This window comes from Loxodonta africana, chromosome 22 (assembly GCF_030014295.1).
Source record: "Loxodonta africana isolate mLoxAfr1 chromosome 22, mLoxAfr1.hap2, whole genome shotgun sequence".
In the NCBI taxonomy this organism is placed as follows: domain Eukaryota; kingdom Metazoa; phylum Chordata; class Mammalia; order Proboscidea; family Elephantidae; genus Loxodonta; species Loxodonta africana.
In genome coordinates this window covers 37,369,286-37,391,723 of record NC_087363.1, presented here as the reverse complement: position 1 = coordinate 37,391,723, position 22,438 = coordinate 37,369,286, and the positions used below count along the sequence as shown (strand labels likewise).

General features: G+C 40.6%; 1 protein-coding gene across 1 annotated transcript; it reads right to left on the bottom strand.

The window, feature by feature from the left end:
* Positions 1-4,663: 4,663 nt before the first annotated feature.
* On the bottom strand, positions 4,664-22,394 carry LSM3 (LSM3 homolog, U6 small nuclear RNA and mRNA degradation associated). The gene is made up of 4 exons (XM_003409736.4): positions 22,270-22,394; positions 18,746-18,856; positions 15,993-16,088; positions 4,664-5,857 (listed from the first exon to the last, which is right to left on the bottom strand). Exons 1-4 carry the CDS (start codon positions 22,288-22,290, stop codon positions 5,777-5,779), a joined length of 309 nt encoding a protein of 102 aa, XP_003409784.1. The 5' UTR covers positions 22,291-22,394; the 3' UTR covers positions 4,664-5,776.
* Between the last annotated feature and the right edge of the window lie 44 nt (positions 22,395-22,438).

The window sequence follows — 22,438 nt, the reverse complement described above, 5'->3', positions numbered from 1 at the left end:
ATTTTCTGGCAGTTCCCTATCAATGTACTACTGCAACCGCTTTTTAATGATCTTAAGCAAAATTTTACTTGTGTGGAATATTAATGTTATTGTTCAATAATTTCCACATTCTCTTGATCACCTTTCTTTGAAATAGGCACAAATACGGATCTCTTCCAGTGGATTGGCCAGGTAGCTGTCTTCTAAATTTCTTGGCATAGATGAGTGAGTACCTCCACTGCTGCACCTATTTGTTGAAACATGTCAATTGGTATCCTGTCAATTCTGGAGCCTCAAATTGACAGAATGCCTCCAGTGCAGCTTGGACATCTTTCGATACCATCAGTTCTTGATCACATGCTACCTCCTGAAATGGTTGAACTTAGACCAATTCTTTTTGGTATAGTGACTCTGTGTATTCCTTCCATCTTCTTTTGATGCTTCCTGTGTCGTTCAGTATTTTGCCCATAGAATCCTTTAATATTTCAACTTGAGGCTTGAATTTTTTCTTCAGTTCTTTCAGCTTGAGAAATGCCAAGCATGTTCTTCCCTTTTGGTTTTCTAACTCCAGGTCTTTGCACATTTCATTATAATACTTTGTCTTCTCGAGCCACCCTTTGAAATCTTCTGTTCAACTCTTTTACTTCATCATTTCTTCCATTTGCTTTAGCTACTCTACACTCAAGAAAAAGTTTCAGAGTCTCTTTTGATATCCATTTTGGTCTTTTCTTTCTTTCCTGTCCTTTTAATGATCTTTCGCTTTCTTTATGTATGATGACCTTGATGTCATACCACAACTTGTCTGGTCTTCAGTCATTAGTGTTCAATGTGTCAGATCTACTCGAGATTATCTCTAAATTCAGGTGGAATATACTCAAGGTCATACTTTGGCTCTCGTGGTCTTGTTTTAATTTTCTTCAGCTTCAACTTGAACTTGCATATTAGCAAGTGATGGTCTGTTCCACATTCAGCCCCTGGCCTTGTTCTGACCGATGATGCTGAGCTTCTCTGTTGTTCCTTTATACAGGTGTAGTCAATATCATTCCTGTGTATTCCATCTGGCAAGGTCCATGTATATAGTCACCATTTACATTGTTGAAAAAAAGTATTTCCAGTGAGTAGGCTGTTGGTCTTGCAAAAGTCTATCATTCAGTCTCCGGTGTCATTTCTTTCTCCAAGGCTGTATTTTCCAACTACTGATATTTTTGTTTCCAACTTCTGCATTCCTTAGGGCACCAATAATGTGCTCAGCTGGTACATGGCACAGTTGGGGTTTGAAGCCAGGTTTACTTGACTTCATCACGCTGCTAGATCCTCTGTGGTAATTTTTCCAATTCAACTAAGGGCAGCTCTGGGGGTCCTGACAACCCCCAGAGCCCAGATCCTCACAGCAGTGTAGGTGGTTGGGATGAATGCCAAGAAAAAAATTCCTCTGGAGTAATCAATATCAGCAACGGCAGTGGGGCATGCTGCTTCCACACCCAGGAAGCTCATAGAAAACAAGCCAAGAAAATAGGAATGTACATGCTCTGCCTTTTAAAATTGGGCAATGGATTTAAAAGGAATTTAAAATACTTGGTCTCGTCTTCCTCATTCTTTGGTGTTAGTTTTTCATGTAAACTGATAACTTGTTAGGTATCCACAGCTGGCATATACTGATATGGTCAGGTAAAGGGGGCAAGATGGCAAAAAGGGTAAAATAGTAGGTGGTGTTATTGTTAGCTGCCATCAAGTTGGCCCCCTACTCATGGGGTCTCCATGCACAATGGAATCAGACCATTGTGATCCACAGGGTTTTATTGGCTGTTTTTTTGAAAGTAGATCACCAAGCCTTTCTTCCTAGTCTCTTAGTCTGGAAGCTCCATTGAAATCTGTTCAGCATAATGGCAACACACAAGCCTCTACTGGCAGACAGGTGGTGGCTGTGCTTGAGGTGCACTGGCTAGGAATCAAACCCAGGTCTCCTGCACGGAAGGTGAGAATTCTACCACTGAACCACCAATGTCCCCTAAAAAAAAATTGGCAGCATTGTACAATTATGGGGAGGACACCACAAAAAAACTGGGAAAAACAGTGTGCAAAGTTCACCTTACTTCCAAGTATCATCTTCCCCTTCTGGCGTTGATCACAAAGTATTGTTGTGATTGGTTTTCTTGTTTAATTATTTACTCATTCAGCATTTGCTGAGGACAAACTGTTGGACAGGTCCCATGCCAGGGGTTGTGGATATGGTCCCTGTTCATGAGCAGCCAAGTTGTCTGGTGGTGCTCAGTGCTCTTCAACTCACTCAAGTATCCTACCCTTCCCGGAGCCCCAAGGACCCAAAACCTACCCCCATCCTAACACACTCTGTATTACAGTCCCCGACCAAGACCCCCTGAGAGCCAGCTACCATCAGGCCCAGTCATCAAGCTAGTCTAAGTTCTACCGCCCTGATTTTTCCTCAGAGTGTTCCAAGGCCTCCTACTAGACTCCTGAGGAATAGCTTTAAATCGGTGTCTCCACCACAAGGTGTGTTCCAAGAAATGTGTTGCTAATAATAAAGTACCAAGTACTAATGTGATTTATTTTCCTATAGAGACTAAAGTTATCCTTGCATAATAGGCATTGTTTTCATTCTCTGTACCCCCTTCCCTCTAGTTTCCTTTGGAGAATTACCCCTCTCCACTCTCAAACCATATGGTTTAGGTGGTGATAATCTTTCTCTGAGCGCCAGGGGCAGGCCTGACTCAGGCCTGGCCAATCAGAGCCTCACAGTCTCACGGCCATGACCGGTTCATGGATGGGCACATGAACCAACTTAGGAGAATGAGACCTACAGCAGCGTGTACGCAGGTCGTTTGTAAGCCTGGATCTGCTACAAGGATGAACTTGCCCAAGAATAAAACCAACATACTTAGGCAGAGTTGTATGACAGAGAAATATCAATCGATCCCCTTGATTCAACCCAGGATGACTCCTGGAATTTTCAGGTACTTTCCATGTCCAACACAGCTGAGCACCGCTCACAACTGGCAAATGCACAATGGCACGGTCCCCTTCGTCTGGCAGTGGGCTAAAGTCAATGAGGGCAACATCTAACCACTCTTTTTAAGGGTGTGTGAAACCAGTTTCTGCCTCTTAGCATCCAGAGGGATGATATCTCTAGTTTTGGAAAAATCTTCAAAAACCACTATTTGAAATTTGTTCCTTTGTGTCTAATGATTTTAGTCTAACTTGAGATAAACAAGTTTCTTGGGTTTCATTTTGTACACATTTCATCTTAAAGATGAGCCCGCATGCAGGCCTACATTTTTTCTGTCCATTTTTCTTTGAGGAAGGATAGACAACCCCAAACAATCTCTTTCATGAAACAACCAAGCCAGGGATCCAGGCATCTGCTTGTGAGGCTCCCAAAGGAAAGCTGGTCAGAGGCTCCCCTTGAGTTGTATGCCACTGTTGTGGAAACCAGCAGTCCCCAGCCCCAGTGAATACGGGCTGGCCAGCTGCCAGAAGCTCAGAGCACTATTCAGCCTCAAGTCCAAGGCATAGCCCCTGGGGGTCTTCTGACTGCATAGTCCCTCAGAGGACAGTATCCTGAAGACACCACTCTAGAGAGGAAGCTTCCATTTGGAGGACTGTGGCAGGGCCCTGCTTGAGCTGCCCACTTTGGGACTGAGTCCCAGTTTCAACCCTCCAAGAAGGTAGCCTGAGCTCCAAATACTCATACTGCCTCCTCTCCCTCTAGCTGGTAAGTCACAGGTGGTTGTCATACAGATAATCTTTTATTGCTTCTCTTCCTGTATCTTAGCAGCTAGGAGCTAAGTGGAAGTTTCGATGTTGCAGCAGTTTTTTTTCTTGGTATTTGAGGGTAACCGTGTCAGGTTTTAAGGTTCATAAGTTTTAGAAACGTGTGTGTAAATTAGTCCTCAGAGCCAATAGTTCTAGTACAATCTATCACTTCCAGGAAAAAAAGGAGAATGACGACCAAGAATAGAATAGAAAAGGCACCCAGATATCAAGTGTGGAAATCAGAAACCACTAAAAATAACTCAGTGCTGGAGAAAACTGTCCAGTGTGGCTGAGCACAGGGGCAGATGCCTAATCATGCCACAGCAGTGGTGGCACCAGGGGCCAAGTCCACTGCCCCAGAGCCAAGGCCTCTGCAGCACACCACGCCACACACTCCCACGGGTTAGTTCAGGCAGATTCAAATCCTGCTGTCACACTAGTACCTGTTTGACTATAGACAAGCAACTTAAGCTCTTTGAGAGTCAGTTTCTTGCAGTGTTCTGTGGGAGAGTCATACGGATTAAATTGGAATATGTATACAAAATGCCTCTGGCTGGTGCACTTTGTTTAACCGATCACGGTAATAACTATTTTGTATATTGTCATCATTATCACTTAGACAGGGGTTCTACTCAGAGAGGGGAAGCCAAAGCAGCAACCACTTCCTACCGCCAGGATCACAAGCCCCATTTTTTTCAAGAGCAAACAAGTTGCTGTAAACAGGTAGTCTCAGGACTACGAAACCCGTAGGACGAAGTGTGGGGGTGGCAGAAACGCATCTCTCCTGCCTACTCACTTAAATAAGGCATGTAAGATAAAACCTTTGTCGGCTCACCCACACGTTTTTCCCTTCTTCATCAACTTCCAGTGACAGGTACGATAAATAATAGAAACAAAACCTTTTTGCACAATGTCTACCGAAAGCTTCTTTTCTACACATGGCTTAAAATATTGTGCATATCATGCTTGATCAAACACACATTCAGCATATTTACAGACAAGTCATCCACAAATCAGATGTTCTACATTTCAAAAGGGCACACCCTACTTCATGGAGGGCATCAGGTTCTAAGTCCTATCTTAATAAAGTTTTAGGGATTAAAACACACACATATACTTTCCCCTTTACTTTTTGGCCGTTAACTGCTGGCTGACTGCAGCTAGAAACAAAAACAGCTTGGCTTTAGTCACTGTGTTTCATGGTGCCATTGAGATGCACTGTTTTGACCCCTTCTCACTCATGGTCAGTGATCCTGGTCAACTACCAGTAAGAATGGAAAAACGGTTTGAGTCATAAAGTAAGTGCAGCATCGGCTGATGCGACCAAGCTGAACCACACAGGTATATAAGCACTGAAGCCTGACCTTAGCAAAGAACCACGCCAGACAGAAGAAACAGAAATTGCCCTTTGTCTCCTTCCACAAGTGTTAATGTTCACAGTGACATATTACCACTAGCACACCTGCCTGTGTGTCAGCCCACCCTGACCTGCTCCAGGTGCTCCTATCTGTGCTTTTATGGCTCCTTCTGTGCATCACTCCAGCATCACCGATCTCACTGTCCTGTAACTGTTGGCTTGAACAACTCCCTTCCCAGGATTCTTGAAGGCAGGAAGCATACTGACAGAACTACAGTTCCCAGCACTCAACCTGGAGCATCAAACACAGTAAATGGGTACTGAGTGAACGTGCTTACTTTAAATAATTCACAAGAGACTGCATTTTTAAAAAACCGAAAAAGAAAAAATCAGATTTAATTTAAGGGAAAAAAAAATCCAAAATTATCTGCAAAAAGAGTTCTGCATTTCCATCTTTACACTTACGGGAAGGGTTGGGGAAAAATAAAGATGCTATTTAGCTTAAGAGCTTGCCAGTTATCTGCAAATCAACTCATTTCAGGAGTGGAAGAATCCTTGGTCATTGCTGAATATCAAAAATTTACGCAGGCTTCTCTTTTGAATATATTCTACATTAAAGAGGCAGTGGTACGAAGTCTCCTCTTTCCCACACAGGATAAATTCTTTGTTTCAGCCAACTCTCAACGGAGGCGCAACTAGCACAACACCATCTCCCCGAACAAAGAGCATCGGAATATTCCGTTTCGTGGACTGGAGGAGGAAAAACAACAGAACACATTTACACAAACATGTTTTTTTTGGTGAGAGAAATTAAAAAAAAAAAAAAAAAAAAGGATTCATCATAACACAAAAAAATGGATTAAAAAACCTGATTACTTACCTTTGTCACACCCAAAACCAATCTATTAACTGTTTAATTTTCCTGGATATCAACAATTGTGCCAAGGATTAGAGCCGTAACCAAAACCCACTCTGTTTGCAACTAATTAACTCAACCTGAGATTAACTCTAAATGCCACTCATGTAAACATTTATCAACTGTTCATTATCTGTCAGGTACTATGATAGGCACTAGCCACACAAAGATGAATAAAACATAGACCCTATCCTCCTAGACTCCTCATTCCAGAGATGAAAAGAAAGTTTGGATTTATCTTCTAGATATACTTACACCGAAGCAAAATGACCGAATTATTCATGTCAGGGCAGTTTATATTAGCCCAAGATGGGAAACGGCTGTCTATCAATAGGAACGTAGTTAAATAAATGATGGTACTTCCATACAATGGAGTACTACAAAGCTAAAAACAAAAGTATGAGGAAGCAACGTATGAACTTGGATAAAGTACTGAGATAAATTAAGTTAAAAAGAGCAAGGTATGGAACAATATGCGTGGTAGGCTATCTTTTGCTGTTTCAAAAAAGGAGGGAGAATAATTACTTTTCTTTAGTGCATCCATGAAGAAACCAGGATTCTCAAGAAACCAATAACAGTGATTACCTCTGCGGTTGGGAGTGAAAAGAAGATGAACAGAAGGCAGGAAGGGGAGAGAGGCTTTTTATGTACTACGTTGTTGCTATTAGGTGCCATCAAATACGTTGTTGCTGTTAGGTGCCATCGAATCGGTTCCAACCCACAGTGACTCTACGTACAACAGAACGAAACACTACCTGGTCCTGCACCATCCTCACAATTGTTACGCTTGAGCCCATTGTCGCAGCCACTGTGTCAATCCATCTTGTTGAGTGTCTTCCTCTTTTCTGCTGACCTTGTACTGTACCAAGTATCATGTCCTTCTCCAGGAACTGACTGCTCCTGATAACATGTCCAAAGTATGTGAGACAAAGTCTTGCCATCCTTGCTTCCAAGGAACATTCTGCTTATACTTCTTCCAAGACAGATTTGTTTGTTCATTTGGTAGTCCACGGTATATTCAATATTCTTCGCCAACACCATAATTCAGATGCATTAATTCTTTAATCTTCCTTACTCATCGTCCAGCTTTCACATGCATATGAGGTAACTGAAAACACCATGCCTTGGGTCAGGCACACCTCAGTCTTCAAGGTGCCAGCTTTGCTTTTCAACACTTTAAAAGAGGTCTTTTGCAGTGTATTTGCCCAATGCAATGTGTCTTTTGATTTCCTGACTGCTGCTTCCCTGGGCGTTGACAGTGGATCCAAGTAAAATGAAATCCTTGACAACTTCAATCTTTTCTCCATTTATCCTGATGTTGCTTATTGGTCCAGTAGTGAGGATGTCTGTTTTCTTTACATTGAGGTGTAATCCGTACTCAAGGGTGTAGTCTTTGATCTTCATCAGTAAGTGCTTTAAGCCCTCTTCACCTTCAGCAAGCAAGGATGTGTCTCCTGCATATGGCAGGTTGTTAATGAGACTTCCTCCAATCCTGATGCCTATTAATCTTCATACAGTCCAGCTTCTCCGATAATTTGTTCAGCATACAGATTGATTAGGTATGATCAAAAGATACAACCCAGATGCACATCTTTCCTGACTTTAAACCACGCAGTATCACCTTGTTCTGTTCGAACAACTGCCTCTGTGACCTAAGTACAGGTTCCACATGAGCACAATTAAGTGTTCTGGAACTCCCACTCTTCCCAATGTAATCCACAATTTGTTATGATTCACACAGTCAAATGCCTTTACATAGTCAATAAAACACAGGTAAACATCTTTCTGGTATTCTCTGCTTCCAGGCAGGATCCATCTGAATATTTACCATCTTCCTTTTCATATTCTGTGATTACATAAGTTGGGATCAACTTGACGGCAACTAACAACAAACTATGTGAATCTATTACCTACTCAAAAATTTGAGTTAAAAAGAAAGCAATTTAAAGTGGAGAGAAAAGAAATATGGTATATGTTAATTATTATATGTTGTCATATAGCATCAAGCTGATTCTGACTCACAACGACCCTATAAGACAGGGCAGAACTGCCCCATAGGATTTCCTAGGCTATATTCTTTATGAGAGCAGATTGTTAGGTCTTTTCTTGGCTGTTAGGTTCAAACTGCTGACCTTTCGCTAAGCAGCCAAGCACTTTAACCATTGCATCAATTACCAGTTCTCCTTTAAGTATTATAGTGCTATGTACTATGGGATCATAAACAGAGAACAATTAGTTCTATATGGGGGAGTTGGTGTAGAGATTCTCTGTCCAGCACAACAGCCACTAGCTATAGACAGCTATTTAAGTTAAAATTAAGTAAAATTTAAAATCCAGTTCCCTAGTCACACTAGAAAAGGAGCCCTGGTGGTACAAATGATTAAGCATTTCATTACTAACTAAAAAGTTTGCCATTCCAACCCACCCAGTGGCTCTGCAGGAGACAGACCTGGTCATCTGCTTCTACACACATTACAGCCAAGAAAACCCTTTGGGGCTGGTTCTACTCTCTCACATGCGGTTGCTATGAGTTGAAAATGACTTGATGGCACCTGACAACACGACAGTTACACTAGCACACATTTAATGTGCTTAGTAGCCGCATGTGGATTACAGCTACTATACAGGACAGTGTAAATACAGAATATTTTCATCACTGCAGACAGTTGTATTGAATAGCACTGATCTAAGAGACACATTTGAAGCCATCTAGGCAAAGGTTTGTAAGGTAAGGGAGGATGCTGCAAGCAGAGGGAGCAAGATGACTCATTTAGAAAAGGCATAACAACCCCAAGAAAAGTAGTTTGGTGAGAAAAAATAAGATATTTGGTGAAGGAAGGTGGAGAACATTATGGACAGTTGAAAAGTAGGCTGAGCTAAATAATAACCATTTTAGCAAGCTATGAAATGAACATTATAATTATGGTGGATCTAGAGTCAAAAGATTTAAGGCTGCTCTCCATCTCCCTAGTAACAAATTAGTAGTCAAGTTAATTATTAGTTATTCAGAAGTCAATCACGTAAGTTATGGAAAATGTCTATGGTCTGTTTAAAAAAAAAAACAAAAAAACCATCACCATTGAGTCAATTCTGACTCATAGCGACCCTACAGGACAGAGAAGGACTGCCCCATAGAGTTTCCAAAGAGTGGCTGGTGGATTTGAACTGCAGACCTTTTTGGTGAGCAGCCAAGCTCTTAACCACTGCACCACCAGGGCTTCCTATGGCCTATGGGCCCCCTAACTTGGTGCTTTGGTAATGTTGATTGGTTATTTCAACCAAGGAAAGAGAGCAAAATATAAAATTGGGTAGAACCGAGAAACCGTTTAGTCTGGTTTCCTATCTTGCACAGAAATACCAGAGGAATGTACAGGAGGGTGAGGCAGTTGTTCTCCTTCATGCTGAACAGACACTCCATCCAGAGAAACCCATGTGCACAGACACGCACAGTCTCAGGAGGAGCCCTGCTGGGAGCAGACTGTAGTAGGAAGGAGAGGTGGGTCCCACTGTCAGCTCACTGAAATCAGGAGAGTGGAGACCACAGTTAAAGTCATTTCTGTCACAAGTAGAATTCAAGACAAGGGCATTAAAAGTTCAGGAAGAGTCTATTTTCATGGCGAAATGCTTATATTAATGTTACATGAAAAATGCAGAATATAAAATGGTATATCTCATACTCTAATACGTTTAAGACATTTTTTGTAAGCTTCTGTTGAGCTAAAAAAGGAAAATTGTTGCCAGTTAAATTATGATACAATTCTTTTTGCCCCCCCCTTTTTTTTTTTTACTGTACTTTAGATGAAGGTTTACAGAGCAAACTAGATTCTCATCCAACAATTAATACACATATAGTTTTATGACACTGGTTTCCAACCCCAAGACATGTCAACACTCTCCCCTTCTCGATCTTGGGTTCCTCATACCAGCTTTCCTGTCCCCTCCTGCCTTCTCATCCTTGCCTCTTGGCTGGTGTGCCCATTTAGTCTTGTTTTGTTTTATGGGCCTGTCTAATCTTTGGCTGAAAAGGGTATCTAGGGGCCATACTCTTAGGGTTTCTCCAGTCTCTGTCAGACCAGTAAGTTTTTTTTTTTTTTTTAGCTAGAATTTTGTTCTACATTTTTCTCTAGCTCTGTCTGGGACCCTCTACTGTGATCCCTGTCAGAGCACATACTATCAGTTTTGCTGCTCGCTGTCTTTACTAAATTAAGTTTCTTCATATTCCTTGTTTGGTAAGTCTTAGAAATCAGTAAGAAAACACATATTTTACAAACTAATCTTGGAACTAGAAAAAGTGTTAAATATTTCAGGCATAAGCTTCTCTCCTGGTTCTTTCTCACAGTTTCAAGGTGTCACGTTATTCTGGGTATTGCCGTTTGCTGCTGCTGACGCAGCTCCAGCTTACGGTGGTTACGTGTAAGAGGATGAAACGCTGCCCAGTCCTGCGCCATCTGCGCGATCACCGGCGTACCTGGGTCAACTGTTGCGGCTATTTTGTCTAGTCATCTCATTGGGGTATTTTGCTGATCCTCCATGTTACCAAACATAACATCCATTTTTAGCGTTTGGTCTTTCCTGATGTGTCCAAAGTAAATAAGCCAAAGTCTCGCCACCCTCGTTTCTAAAGAGAACTCTGGTTGCCTTTTTTCTAAGGCGGGCTTGTTTATTTTTCTGGTGCTCCATAATATACTCAACATTCTTCAAAACTACCTCAATTCGAATGAGACACAATTCTTTCTTATCAAATAAACTGTAAGATGAATCCTGATTTTAGAGATGCTGACAGGTAAGAGCTCGGCTGTTAACCAGAAGTTAAGCAGTTTGAATCTACCAGCTACTCCCTAGAAACCCTATAGGGCAGTTCTACCCTATCCTATAGGGTCACTATGAGTTGGAATTGACTTGATGGCAATGGGTTTTGGTTTTTTTGGTTTAACAGGTAAGAAAAAAAATGCATCTTAGCATTGGTACATTATGGTCTGCCTATGTTAAAAAGATAAGCAAGAAGAAAGCCAGGACAGAAACATAATGAAATATTTTCAGTGGATATTTCTAGTTGGTAGAAAAAAGAACCTCTGAAGTAAAGTTGATTCCGACTCATAGCGACCCTACAGGACAGAACAGAACTGCCCTACAGAGTTTTCAAAGAGCAGCTGGTGGATTCAAACTGCCAACCTTCGGTCTAGCAGCCGTAGCTCTTAACCACCATAACACCAGGGCTCCCTAGTTGGTAGGATGGCTGGTTTTCATTTCCTTTCTATTGTTTTTGTCTTTTCCAAGGATTCTTGGTAAGTATATGTTAATCTTATGCTCAGAAAAAAAAAAAAAAAAATTACAAGCGATTCAATGTTACTCTTCTGAATTTCTTTTCATTGAGATCAATAGTGACAAAAGTCTAGGTGATATGTTTCAACACAGAAGGAGTCTGGTATTTCTGTTGGAAAACAACTTCACGCAAAGTGTAGCTGGCCAGGGCTCCTGTTAGCATATCACCTAACACAGAAAGATTCTGGTGATGGGCTTTTCTTTGTTCTGAGCAGAGAAATGATTGCTGCTCTGTTACATTTTGGTAAACACAGCTTCAATGTTCATTTGCTCCAGATTCGTTCCATGGTGAGGTTCTTATTTTTGTCTTTGAGGCTCTGTCTAGTTAAACTTGCCACCATGATCATCCCACCCTTCTTCTGCTAGCTTCTGACTTGTAGCTTTGCTCAAGGACTGAGAATGATGTCTTATCAGACATAGCAAGATGAGGGGGGCTCCTCTCCGCTGGGCAAAAAATATTAGTAATATCTGTGTTTTTGTAACTTTAAAAAAAAAATGTGAAAACCATGTTTTATGACCATCTTGGGTACTAGAAATGGCATAAAGGAAAAACCCCTAGCACCAAATTAAAATTGTCCTTGTCTGTCATTCATGAATTTATCTAACTCTTCCCTATGTAGGACTCTTTACATAACGCTACATAAGCACTGCTTTAGGGCAGTGGTTCTCAAATTTTAACGTGTGGAAGAATCACCTGGAGAGTTTGTTAAATGTTTCCTGGGCTCCATCCCCAGAGCTCTGATTCAGTAGGTCAGGGGGTGGCCCTTCAAAGTGCACTTCTAACAAGTCCACTGTGATGCTAACGCTCCTGGATCAAGTGACATACCTGGAGCATTACTTTGAGAAACAAGTGTCAAATGTCTGCTGTTATCTGAAGCAGGTCTCACTTTGGGCTTTGAAATTGGAACCCAAACCTATTAAGAGCTCAAACTTTTATGCTATAGTGATTATCGTTAAAGACTCATGGCTTATGAACACACAATAGCTAAAATCAGAAGACTGAATGACATCTCTGAGGGAAAAACAAATGCACATAAAGAAAAAAAGACTAGATGCCCATATTCAGAGGGAGAAAGAAAACTAGCCAAGAAGTCAGAAGTGGTTGGAGTGAGGAGAAAAGCCAGGTCAAAGGAGAACTACAAAATCAACAAATGCTAACATTTGAATGCATTTGAAGACTTTTTATGTAACTTCTCAATTAATCCTCATTATAACCCTATGAAGTGGGTCCTATTATGATCCCCATTTTATAGGCAAGGAAACATAGACACAGACAGTTTAGGTAATTTGGTCCAATTATATAGTTTGCAGGAGCCCTAGTGGTACAGTGGTTAAGCTTGGTTGCTTACCAAATGGTTTGCAGTGTGAATCCACCAGCCACTCCTTAGAAACTCTATGGAGTAGTTCCACTCTGTCTTATGGGGTTGCTATGAGTCGGAATCGACTCAGTGGTAACAGTATATAATTGGTAAGTCGTCAGGATTTGAACCCAGGCATTCTTGAAATCTGAGGCCACAGTTTTAACCACTGCTCTAGGAGGGTCATGCAAACTGGTTAACAGAACACAGCAGTTCTCAGTGTGGTCTGCATACCCATGAGACCTTTACACAGGGTCTGTGAAGCCACAACTATTTTCATAATAACATTAAGACATTATTTGCCTTTTTCACCCATGCACTAACAGCACAAAAGCAATAGTGGCATCTTCGCACAAATATAGGAAGCGGTGTCAAACTTTACTAGTAGTCATTAAATTTCTTCACCAGTACACACTTGCAATTAAAAAAAAAAAAAAAAGAGGGGTCAGTTCAGAACGTCCCTGCTGAGCCGTTGTTATTGTTGCTGTTAGGTGCCATCGAGTCGGTTCCGACTCATAGCCATCCTATGCACAACAGAACGAAACACTGCCGGGTCCTGAGCCATCCTTACAGTCGTTGTTATTCTTGAGCTCATTGTTGCAGCCACTTTGTCGCCACTGTGTCAATCCACCTCATTGAGGGTCTTCCTCTTTTCCACTGACCCTGTACCTTGCCAAGGATGATGTCCTTCTCCAGGGACTGAACCCTCCTGATAACATGTCCAAAGTATGTAAGACGCAGTCTCGCTATTCTTGCTTCTAAGGAGCATTCTGGTTATACTTCTTCCAAGATAGATTTGTTCATTCTTTTGGCAGTCCATGGTATATTCAATATTCTTCGCCAACACCACAATTCAAAGGCGTCAATTCTTCTTCGGTCTTCCTTACTCATTGTCCAGCTTTCACATGCATATGATGCCACTGAAAATACCATGGCTTGGGTCGCACCTTAGTCTTCAAGGTGACATCTTTGTTCTTCAACACTTTGAAGAGGTCCTTTGCAGCAGATTTACCCAATGCAATCCATCGTCTGGTTTCTTGACTGCTGCTTCCATGGCTGTTGATTGTGGATCCAAGTAAAACGAAATCCTTGACAACTTCAACCTTTTCTCCGTTTATCATGATGTTGCTCGTTGGTACAGTTGTGAGGATTTTTGTTTTATGTTGAGGTGCAATGCAGACTGAAGGCTGTGGTCTTTGATCTTCATTAGTAAGTACTTCAAGTCCTTTTCACTTTCAGCAAGCAAGGTTGTGTCATCTGCATAACAAGTTGTTAATGAGTTTTCCTCCAATCCTGATGCGCTGTTCTTATTCATATAGTCCAGCTTCTCGGATTATTTGCTCGGCATACAGATTGAATAGGTTTGCTGAAAGAATACAACCCTGATGCACACCCTTCCTGACTTGAAACCAATCAGTATCCCCTTGTTCTATCCAAACAACTGCCTCTTGATCTATGTAAAGGTTCCTCATGAGCACAGTTAAGTGTTCTGAATTCCCATTCTTCACAATGTTATCCGTAATTTGTTATGATCCACACAGTCGAATGCATTTGCATAGTCAAGACCCCACGTGTCTGTCAGTTTGTCTTACTGTGGGGCCTTACATGTTGCTGTGATGCTGGAAGCTATGCCGCCGGTATTCAGATACGGCAGGGTCACCCATGGAGGACAGGTTTCAGCTGAGCTTCCAGACTAAGACAGACTAGGAAGAAGGACCTGGCAGTCTACTTCTGAAAAGCTTTAGCCAGCGAAAACCTTACGAATAGCAGCGGAACACTGTCTGATATAGTGCTGGAAGATGAGCCCCTTGCTGAGCAGTAAATATTAATTTTTTTAAATCTTGACCCTTGAGTACACATTTTAATATTCTGTGTGATAAAATGTAAAGTCCAAAGCAAGCAATCTTTGCCTAATAACTACAACTGTCTGGAGGAAAAGCACTTGAACAATGGAGTTGTGAGCTGTATAACTTTTTTTCACGGGTCACTATTTTAGCTTGAAAGAACAGGGAGAGACAAAGCATGGTTTTTCAGACTTGGGTATGTAGCAGACAATTTCTTGAAAACGAAGGAAACCTGACAGACACTTTAAGGAAAACAACCAATAGTATTTGTTGTCGATGATAAAATTCAAGCTTTCAAGTGAAAATCAGAATTCTGAAAAACTTTTACCTGCCACTGTGAGTTAGATGGCTTTCCAATACTTTAAAGACTTTCCAGGTAAGATCACTGGTCATATTGAAGAATGTGGTCTTTAACATATTTTAAACAATGAAACGTGTCAACATCTGGAAGATGTGCCTTAACTCAGTGAACTAATATTTCCACGTGACCAGCACTTGAAGTTGCAAAGTTATGCAAGGGTAAAAGATCCATTCAAGGCACAAGACAAGGCAGACCAATGGATTTTCATGTAACAAGAGTATGAAAAGTTCACTGACAAAGCTTCAGATTTCAACCACAACCAACCTTTAAGAAACTACCACTCCTTGAGTTTGGGTGTAGTATCAAAAGACAGTATATACAAAAAAATGCTCTCTCATTTTCCAACTACCTCTCTGTGAAGCGAGAGTTTCTTCAACTGAAACAACATATCCTAACAGACTGAAAGCAAAAAAAAAAAAAAAAAAAAGTGGGAATCCAGCTGTCATTAATTAAGCTAAAAAGTAAAGATTTGTTCAAAAATGTAAAACAACGTGACTCTTCTTACCAAATATTTTGTTTTAGAAAATGTAGCTATAGCTCATAATGGTATTTAAGTTTATGGTATTATTATTTTTAATGAGTTGATAAATATTCTTTAAAATTTCTCAGTTTTAGCCTCGTAAGACAGGTCTAGTGATCTGCTTCTAAAAGGTCGCCACCTTGAAAACTCTACAGAGCAGTTCTACTCTGCACACACGGAGTCACCTGGAGCCCGGATTGAGTTGATGGCAACTAAGAACAAGTATTAACACACTGTCTAGTATTACTGCTATACTGGCAAATGCAGACACCTTACCCTATCACATCTCATTGAATCCTGGCAACCCTACGAGGTACACAGCAGTATCCTCATTTACCAATGGTCTGCAAAGTTAATTACTCTGCTCAAGGTATAGTGAGGAAGTGGCCAAGCCAGTACTGGAAACCAGGTCTGCTTCACAAAGCCCCTATTTTTAAATGCTACACTGTACCGAGTCCACGTAGACATTAACACATGACAGGCTTTCCATAAATAAGTTCTAAGCTGTTGGATGTTGAGAATGGCTGACATTTTCAAAAGGATAAATAGAATCGCATGACTTACTTTATATATCTCTTCGTATGTTTCTTCATCAATTTCTATAGTAGTCACAGTTTCTTCCACATCTCCCAATATCATATTTAAATGTTGATCATAAGCCTGAAGTGGGAGGGTGGGGGACCAAGAACTTTAATAATTAAACTACAAAAACATGAACAGGGCTTACATTATGTAAATGGCTCAGTTGAACAAATAACACACACCTAATACTTAACACCACAAACTTTTACATGCAAATAAAAAAAATCCTCACTGTACTGACACACAGTTTCTTTACAAATCACTTTCAATGATAACATAATTGATCTGACAAAAATATAAAACTGTTTATATGGCCAAAAATGCACTTACTCAAAATAACTTGAAATTATTTTTTAAGTGTCCACCTTACTTGTTATCTAAGGCAGTCACAATATTTATGACATTTAATTGTGAAAAAGAGCAAATTCATCACTCATTAGTAGGCTTCCTTCAATTCTCCCAGTAACAGTGTGACAAGAAAGATACAGACACTGAAAATCTTTTAACTGTTAAGGTGATGGCACTATAGTCTCTTAAATGCATAAGACACTGTCATTCAATCCTCCCTGTAATGGCCTACACTAAACACCACAAAGGTAAAAGTAGAGCAACACCTCACCCGTTTATAACCTATCCAGAACCTAAACGTATTTCACATCTATGGGTTCCAACAATAATCATTTCAACTCAGATATTTAGGGATGTCCTCAATCCAAGCTCCAGAGTTTATGCTTTTTACTAAAAGGTGAACTTTCTGGGACTCCGATCAGAATCCACTTACCCTACTTTTAACTAAGTGTTAATTGGCTCACCAGTTCACATCAAAATAAAAGTAGGAAATCAGCCATGTGGGCAACTGCTAAAGTGGGTACTCTAACAAGGTTAAAACCTATAGTTGAGGGGCAGAAAAACAAGAAAGGCTCATATACTAATTAAAAAAAATAAAGGTTGGGGACTGTTCAGTATAGAGACAATCAGCTCTACACAGGGAACTGAACTCCAAGAATTAAAAGTAAGATTTCTGTCCCAAGGTGTCACTTTACGTGCCACTGGTTTATGTGATTACGCTCAATTCCACTTTTCTCCCCAGACTGCCACTACTCCAACTCCTGGGGCTCCTCTTTCCTTAAGGCTAGCTGTAGAGTAAGACCACTATCTCCCCTAGCACCCTACTTCCTTCCCAAGCACTTAAGAGCATTTATCTTTAGAGGGTTTTATGGAAGGTGGAATCAAAGCACTTAAGAATAGGGTTGAAGTTAGGTCCATATTCTGGATCTCCCTTTACTATGAGCCTAGGTTCACATTCTGGTTCTCTCTCTACCGGCTGTGTCACTTTAAGTAACGTCACCCTTCTAAGCCTGAACTTCTTCAACTGTAAAACAGGGGGAATTAGTACCTACTCTGACAGCGCTATTATAAAGATGAAGTGAGATATCACACACAATGCATTTAGAATAATAGTACCTAGCATATATTTCGTGGTGCAGTGGTTAAGTGCTATAGCTGCTAACCAAGAGGTTGGCAGTTTGAATCCACCAGGCACTCCTTAGAAACTCTATGAGGCAGTTCTATGTGTCCCATAGGGTCGTTACGAGTCAGAATCAACTCAACGGCAGTGGGTTTGGGTTTTAGGGTTTGGCATATATTTAAACGCTCAAAAAATATTAGCTATTTTTAATCAGTATAAGGTAGAGGGGTAGTAATGAAAACAACACACTCAGGAAAGTAACATGTCATCAAGCAGAGACAAGCCTTTGGTTAACTCTCTTTATGAATAAATGGGACCACTTCAAGGGACTACCCTACAAAAATATTTGCAGATATGAATAAATATGTATAAAAACGCTCACTGCAGCATCATCTATAATAGCAAGAAACACAAAACAACCTAAATATCACTACTAACATATGCCAAATCTTATGTAGTCATTAAAAAGAATAAAGGAGATTTATATGCGTTCATGATCAATGATTTCCAAGAAAGACTAAGTAAAAAAGAAATGTGCTGATAAACAAGTATAGCAGGATTTTTTTTAAAGGTGGTGTTGCTAGGTACCGTCAAGTCCATTTCAACTCATGCAACCCCGTACAACAGAGCAGATATGCCACCAGGGCTCCACAGAACTTCTAAAGGTAGTGTATACAGTGCAAATATATCCATACGGACAGATATGTATCTATATGTGTAAATATACAGAAAACATCTGAAAGAACACAGACTCAATTTTTAACAATGGTTACCAACAGAGGAAACGGGATTTCCCTTTTACTCCATATATTTCTATGTTTCTTTCATAAGGCATTTATAGTTTATTTCATCATGTATAACAAAATTCAATAAGCTACTTCTTAGTGATTTTTTAAAAATAATATTTTATTGTTTTTAATGTTTAATTTATGACAAAATATTATCTGTGTATATGTAACGTTAAAAAAATTTTAAATAAAAATGGAAGATAAATAAATGTTATCTACAAATAAGCAGAGGGGAAAAATGAAGGGAATAAAAATGTTCTAAAATAGGCACATTTCTGTTAAGAGATAAAAATGTTAAAAACACGAATAAAATAGTTGTATGTGGCTTATAGAAATTTGGGTGTATTTCCAGCTCCTTCTCTTTCCCTTTTTAAAATATTTTTTAACATTGGACAGTTCTTCCATTTCAAGAGGGTGGTGCCAGGGAGGGATGACAGGGAAGCATTCCATTTTCAAGGTAATTTAGTAAACTTACTTACATGTAACCTTCCTCGAAGCTCTCGGTCGTTTCGCATTTTCACATAAATGCGCTCATCCAGGCTGAGCCTGATGAGATCCAGGGGCTCCTCTACTGTGTTGGTAGTTTGTTGCTGATGAAAGAAACAGGTTTAGTAATACAGCTCTAGAGACAGTGCGGTGTTAGTACTACTGCCCTGCTTTGTGACTATGGGCAAGTTACTTACCCTCTCTATGCTTTAGTTTCCTAATTTGAAAAATGGGGATAATGACAGGATCTACCTCATACTGTTGTGAAGGTCAATGACATACAAGTAGTCTCCAAGTTACAATGTATTCGAGCTACAACTAGCAGCACTTATGACCTCTTTTTTGTTTTTGGTACATCCCTTTGTTAGTAACATGTACTGCATACAATGTTGCTGAATGTAATTTACTGATGTCATCTTTCTTAGATGTTCACTGTTACGATTTACCGTTCAAAACACTGCCATATTGCAGGCTATGGCCTGGTCTAAAATGAAGTCTGTGTTGGTGTCAGCGTAGAGTGTTGTAATGGATACAAAGCTGCGCAATGTTCAACCCTAATGACACATGACAACAGAAATGTGCAAGCACCCAACAGCCATTACTACTCTGACTTCATTGTTACAACACTGATGATGACTTCATTGTAATATTCTTCCGTGTACCTGGAACACTGAATCTTCTTGGGAGGAAGTTACGGGAAAACGCATGCAGGGGATTTGGAAAAAAATGCTGGGTTATGTGAACATGCTCCAAGCATTTGATTGGGATAATATGATGGAAAAGATCGGTGGGAAAATCGTCCATATGGCAAGAACTCTGAATTTAGAACTTGATATCACTGATGTGGAACAGCTCATAGGCCAGAAAGAAGGGGAACTGACAGGTCAAGACTTAATGGGTTTGAAGGAGAAAGAAACACTGAAGAAGAAAGAAATGAGGAACAGGAATGAGAGAAGTTGTCAAAAAATTTTACAGGGAAAGGATTAGCTAAAGTTTTTTCTAAACTAAATCAGGGGCTTCAGTTGCTTGAAAACATGGACCCAAATGCCGATCACCTTGCTAAAGTCGACAGGGAGATTTGGGAAACAGTGAGATGTAACCATGAGGGAAAAAAAAAAAAGGCCCATAGAAATAACTCTCACTAATTTCCTGACTAAAAATGCTATCACCATTTCCAGGGGTAATGCCTTCCACAAGTGGAGTTATTACTGCAACTGACAAAATGCCAATCTGTCCAACTCTTCTTCACTGTTGGAGTAAATTTTTATGATCTGTGTGTTTTTTATATATGTATTAAAATACATATGTAATATGTAATGTTTTCAACCCCCAAAGACAAATAAAGATTGGATTTATAAAGATATTGACAATAAAAGGCAATAATGATGAAAACTAAAAAATAAAGAAGTATTCAACTTACTTCAGAACCAACTTACAATGGAGTTGTCAGAACAGAACCCCATTGTAAGTTGGGGACTACCTGTATATGAAGTACCTCACACATTAAAAAAAAAACAAAGCTCATGATGAGAACTGTAAGAGTTTCAATGGCTGATTTTTTTTTGAAGTAGATCACCAGGTCTTTCTTTTAAGGTGCCACTGGGTGGACTCAAACCTCCAGCCTTTCGGTTAGCAGTCAAGGGTGTTAACTGTTTGCACCACCCAGTGCTGTGTAACAAGGGATAAAAGACGCATACATCCAAAAAAAAAAACCACAAAAACCCCACTGCCGTTGAGTTGATTTCGACTCATAGTGACCCCATAGGGCTTCCAAGGCTGGAAATCTTTACAGAAACATACTTCCACACCTTTGTCCCACAGAGCCGCTGGCAGTTTTGAACCACCGACCTTTCAGTCAGCAGTTGATTGCTTTAACTGCTGTCCCACCAGGGTTCCTTGACGTACACACAGGGAGGAATTACACAACAGAATAATCATGACTGTACTGATTAACTTTGCTCCCTCAAAACCTAAAATATTTGACTCAGTTTAAGGGTATAAGGAGTCACTCTCAAGGAACTTATCTCCATTGTCATTAATCATTTGAAAAATGTTCATTTAATGCCTACCACACACCAGTCAGAATGCTAAGGAAATGAAGGTCTGAGAGAAGCACAGAAATGATAAATAACACTATAAGAATATACACATGACAGAGTCCCACTGCTATTTCCACCACAGTCTGGGAAGCTCCTTCTTTCATGTCGTACACTTATTGACATGGTTAGGTTCCAAAAACCAGGTCGTTATATGAAAATGGAGGATAACCACAAAAGATCACAAAATCGAGGATGGGTACATCATTACATAACTGCCAAATTACATCATTACGTAACTGCCAAATCACTAAGAATCATGGCACAGCCAAGTTGACACACAACCTTAACCATCACGGCCTGCGTTACTCTCATCTCACATCTTCACATGCATTACTGCCAGACGTACATCGTTAATGCACAAAATAGTCGGCTGGTTTTGCTATTGTCATAAATGCAAAACGTCACATGATAAGAGAGTATATAACTGAGGAGTGAGGAGTAGATTTAGTCTTTCCTGTTATCCAGTTCTCTCACTCAATAAATACTTGTTGAGTGTTTCCAGCACGGTTCTAAACCCTAAGGATAGAATAGCGAACAAAACCAAAGCTCTGCTCTCATGAACATATATTCTAGTGGGGGGAGGCGGACATTAAACAAAGAAGTACATATTTAATATGAAAAAATATGCTATGAAGAAAAAAAGCAGGGTACGCAGACTGGGGGGCAGGGGAAGAGGGAGAATTTTATGTAGGTGGCCAGGGAAGGCCTCTTTGATGAAATGAAATCTGAATAAAAAGCTGAAGAAGTTGTGGCTTGATCCACAAAGATATCTGAGGAAGAACATTTCTGGTAAGAGGGAAGGGCAGCCTGTAGGACCATCTATTACTCTGCATCTTAGTTCCTTGCTTGTTTCCTTCACACCACATCATACTTCCTATATATCTCATATTTATGTTTACTTTTTCATTACAAGTCATCCAATAGACTATAAGCTCCAAGTGGGGGCAGAGATCACATACGTCAACGGTGGCGTCCTTGGTGTCTGGAACAGTGTATCTGTTGACTGAATGAATCATTGTTACGCTCAGTACCAATAATAAATAACTCCTAAACTTCATTACCACGCTTTCCACGCTTTCTATCAGAATCCCGACAGCTCCAGGAAGCGGCCAGAGATAATTACTCCCATTCCACAGATAAGGGTGAGACTTAGAGAAGGAAGTGACGAGAGTGGGGAATAACTAGTGGCAACGCGGGCTTCAAAAAGGAAAATACCTTAAGGGCTGAGGCAAAACTCATAGGGGGAGCATTTACCGAGGGGATGGGGTCAGATTAGGCCGTGGTAACCTGGAAAGAGACGGCACGATAGGCCCCTTTCCCGAGACCTTGGAGAAAGCAACACAGTTACGCGAAGCCTAACAGGGCCTGCGCTGAGAGTGCAAAGCCGCCCTGAAGGGAGCACCTTAGAACACACTCACCTGGTCGACGTCGTCCGCCATGTTTCAAACCCTGCGCCCTTTCCCTCCTCTCGCGAGAACATGCCTAGCATCCGGCGCCCGTGAACGGGAGGACGCAAAGCACCGGAAGTGGACTGATCAGTATTGTTCCTTCTTCGTGCAGTTCACTTTGGCCATTCGGAGCTGGGGT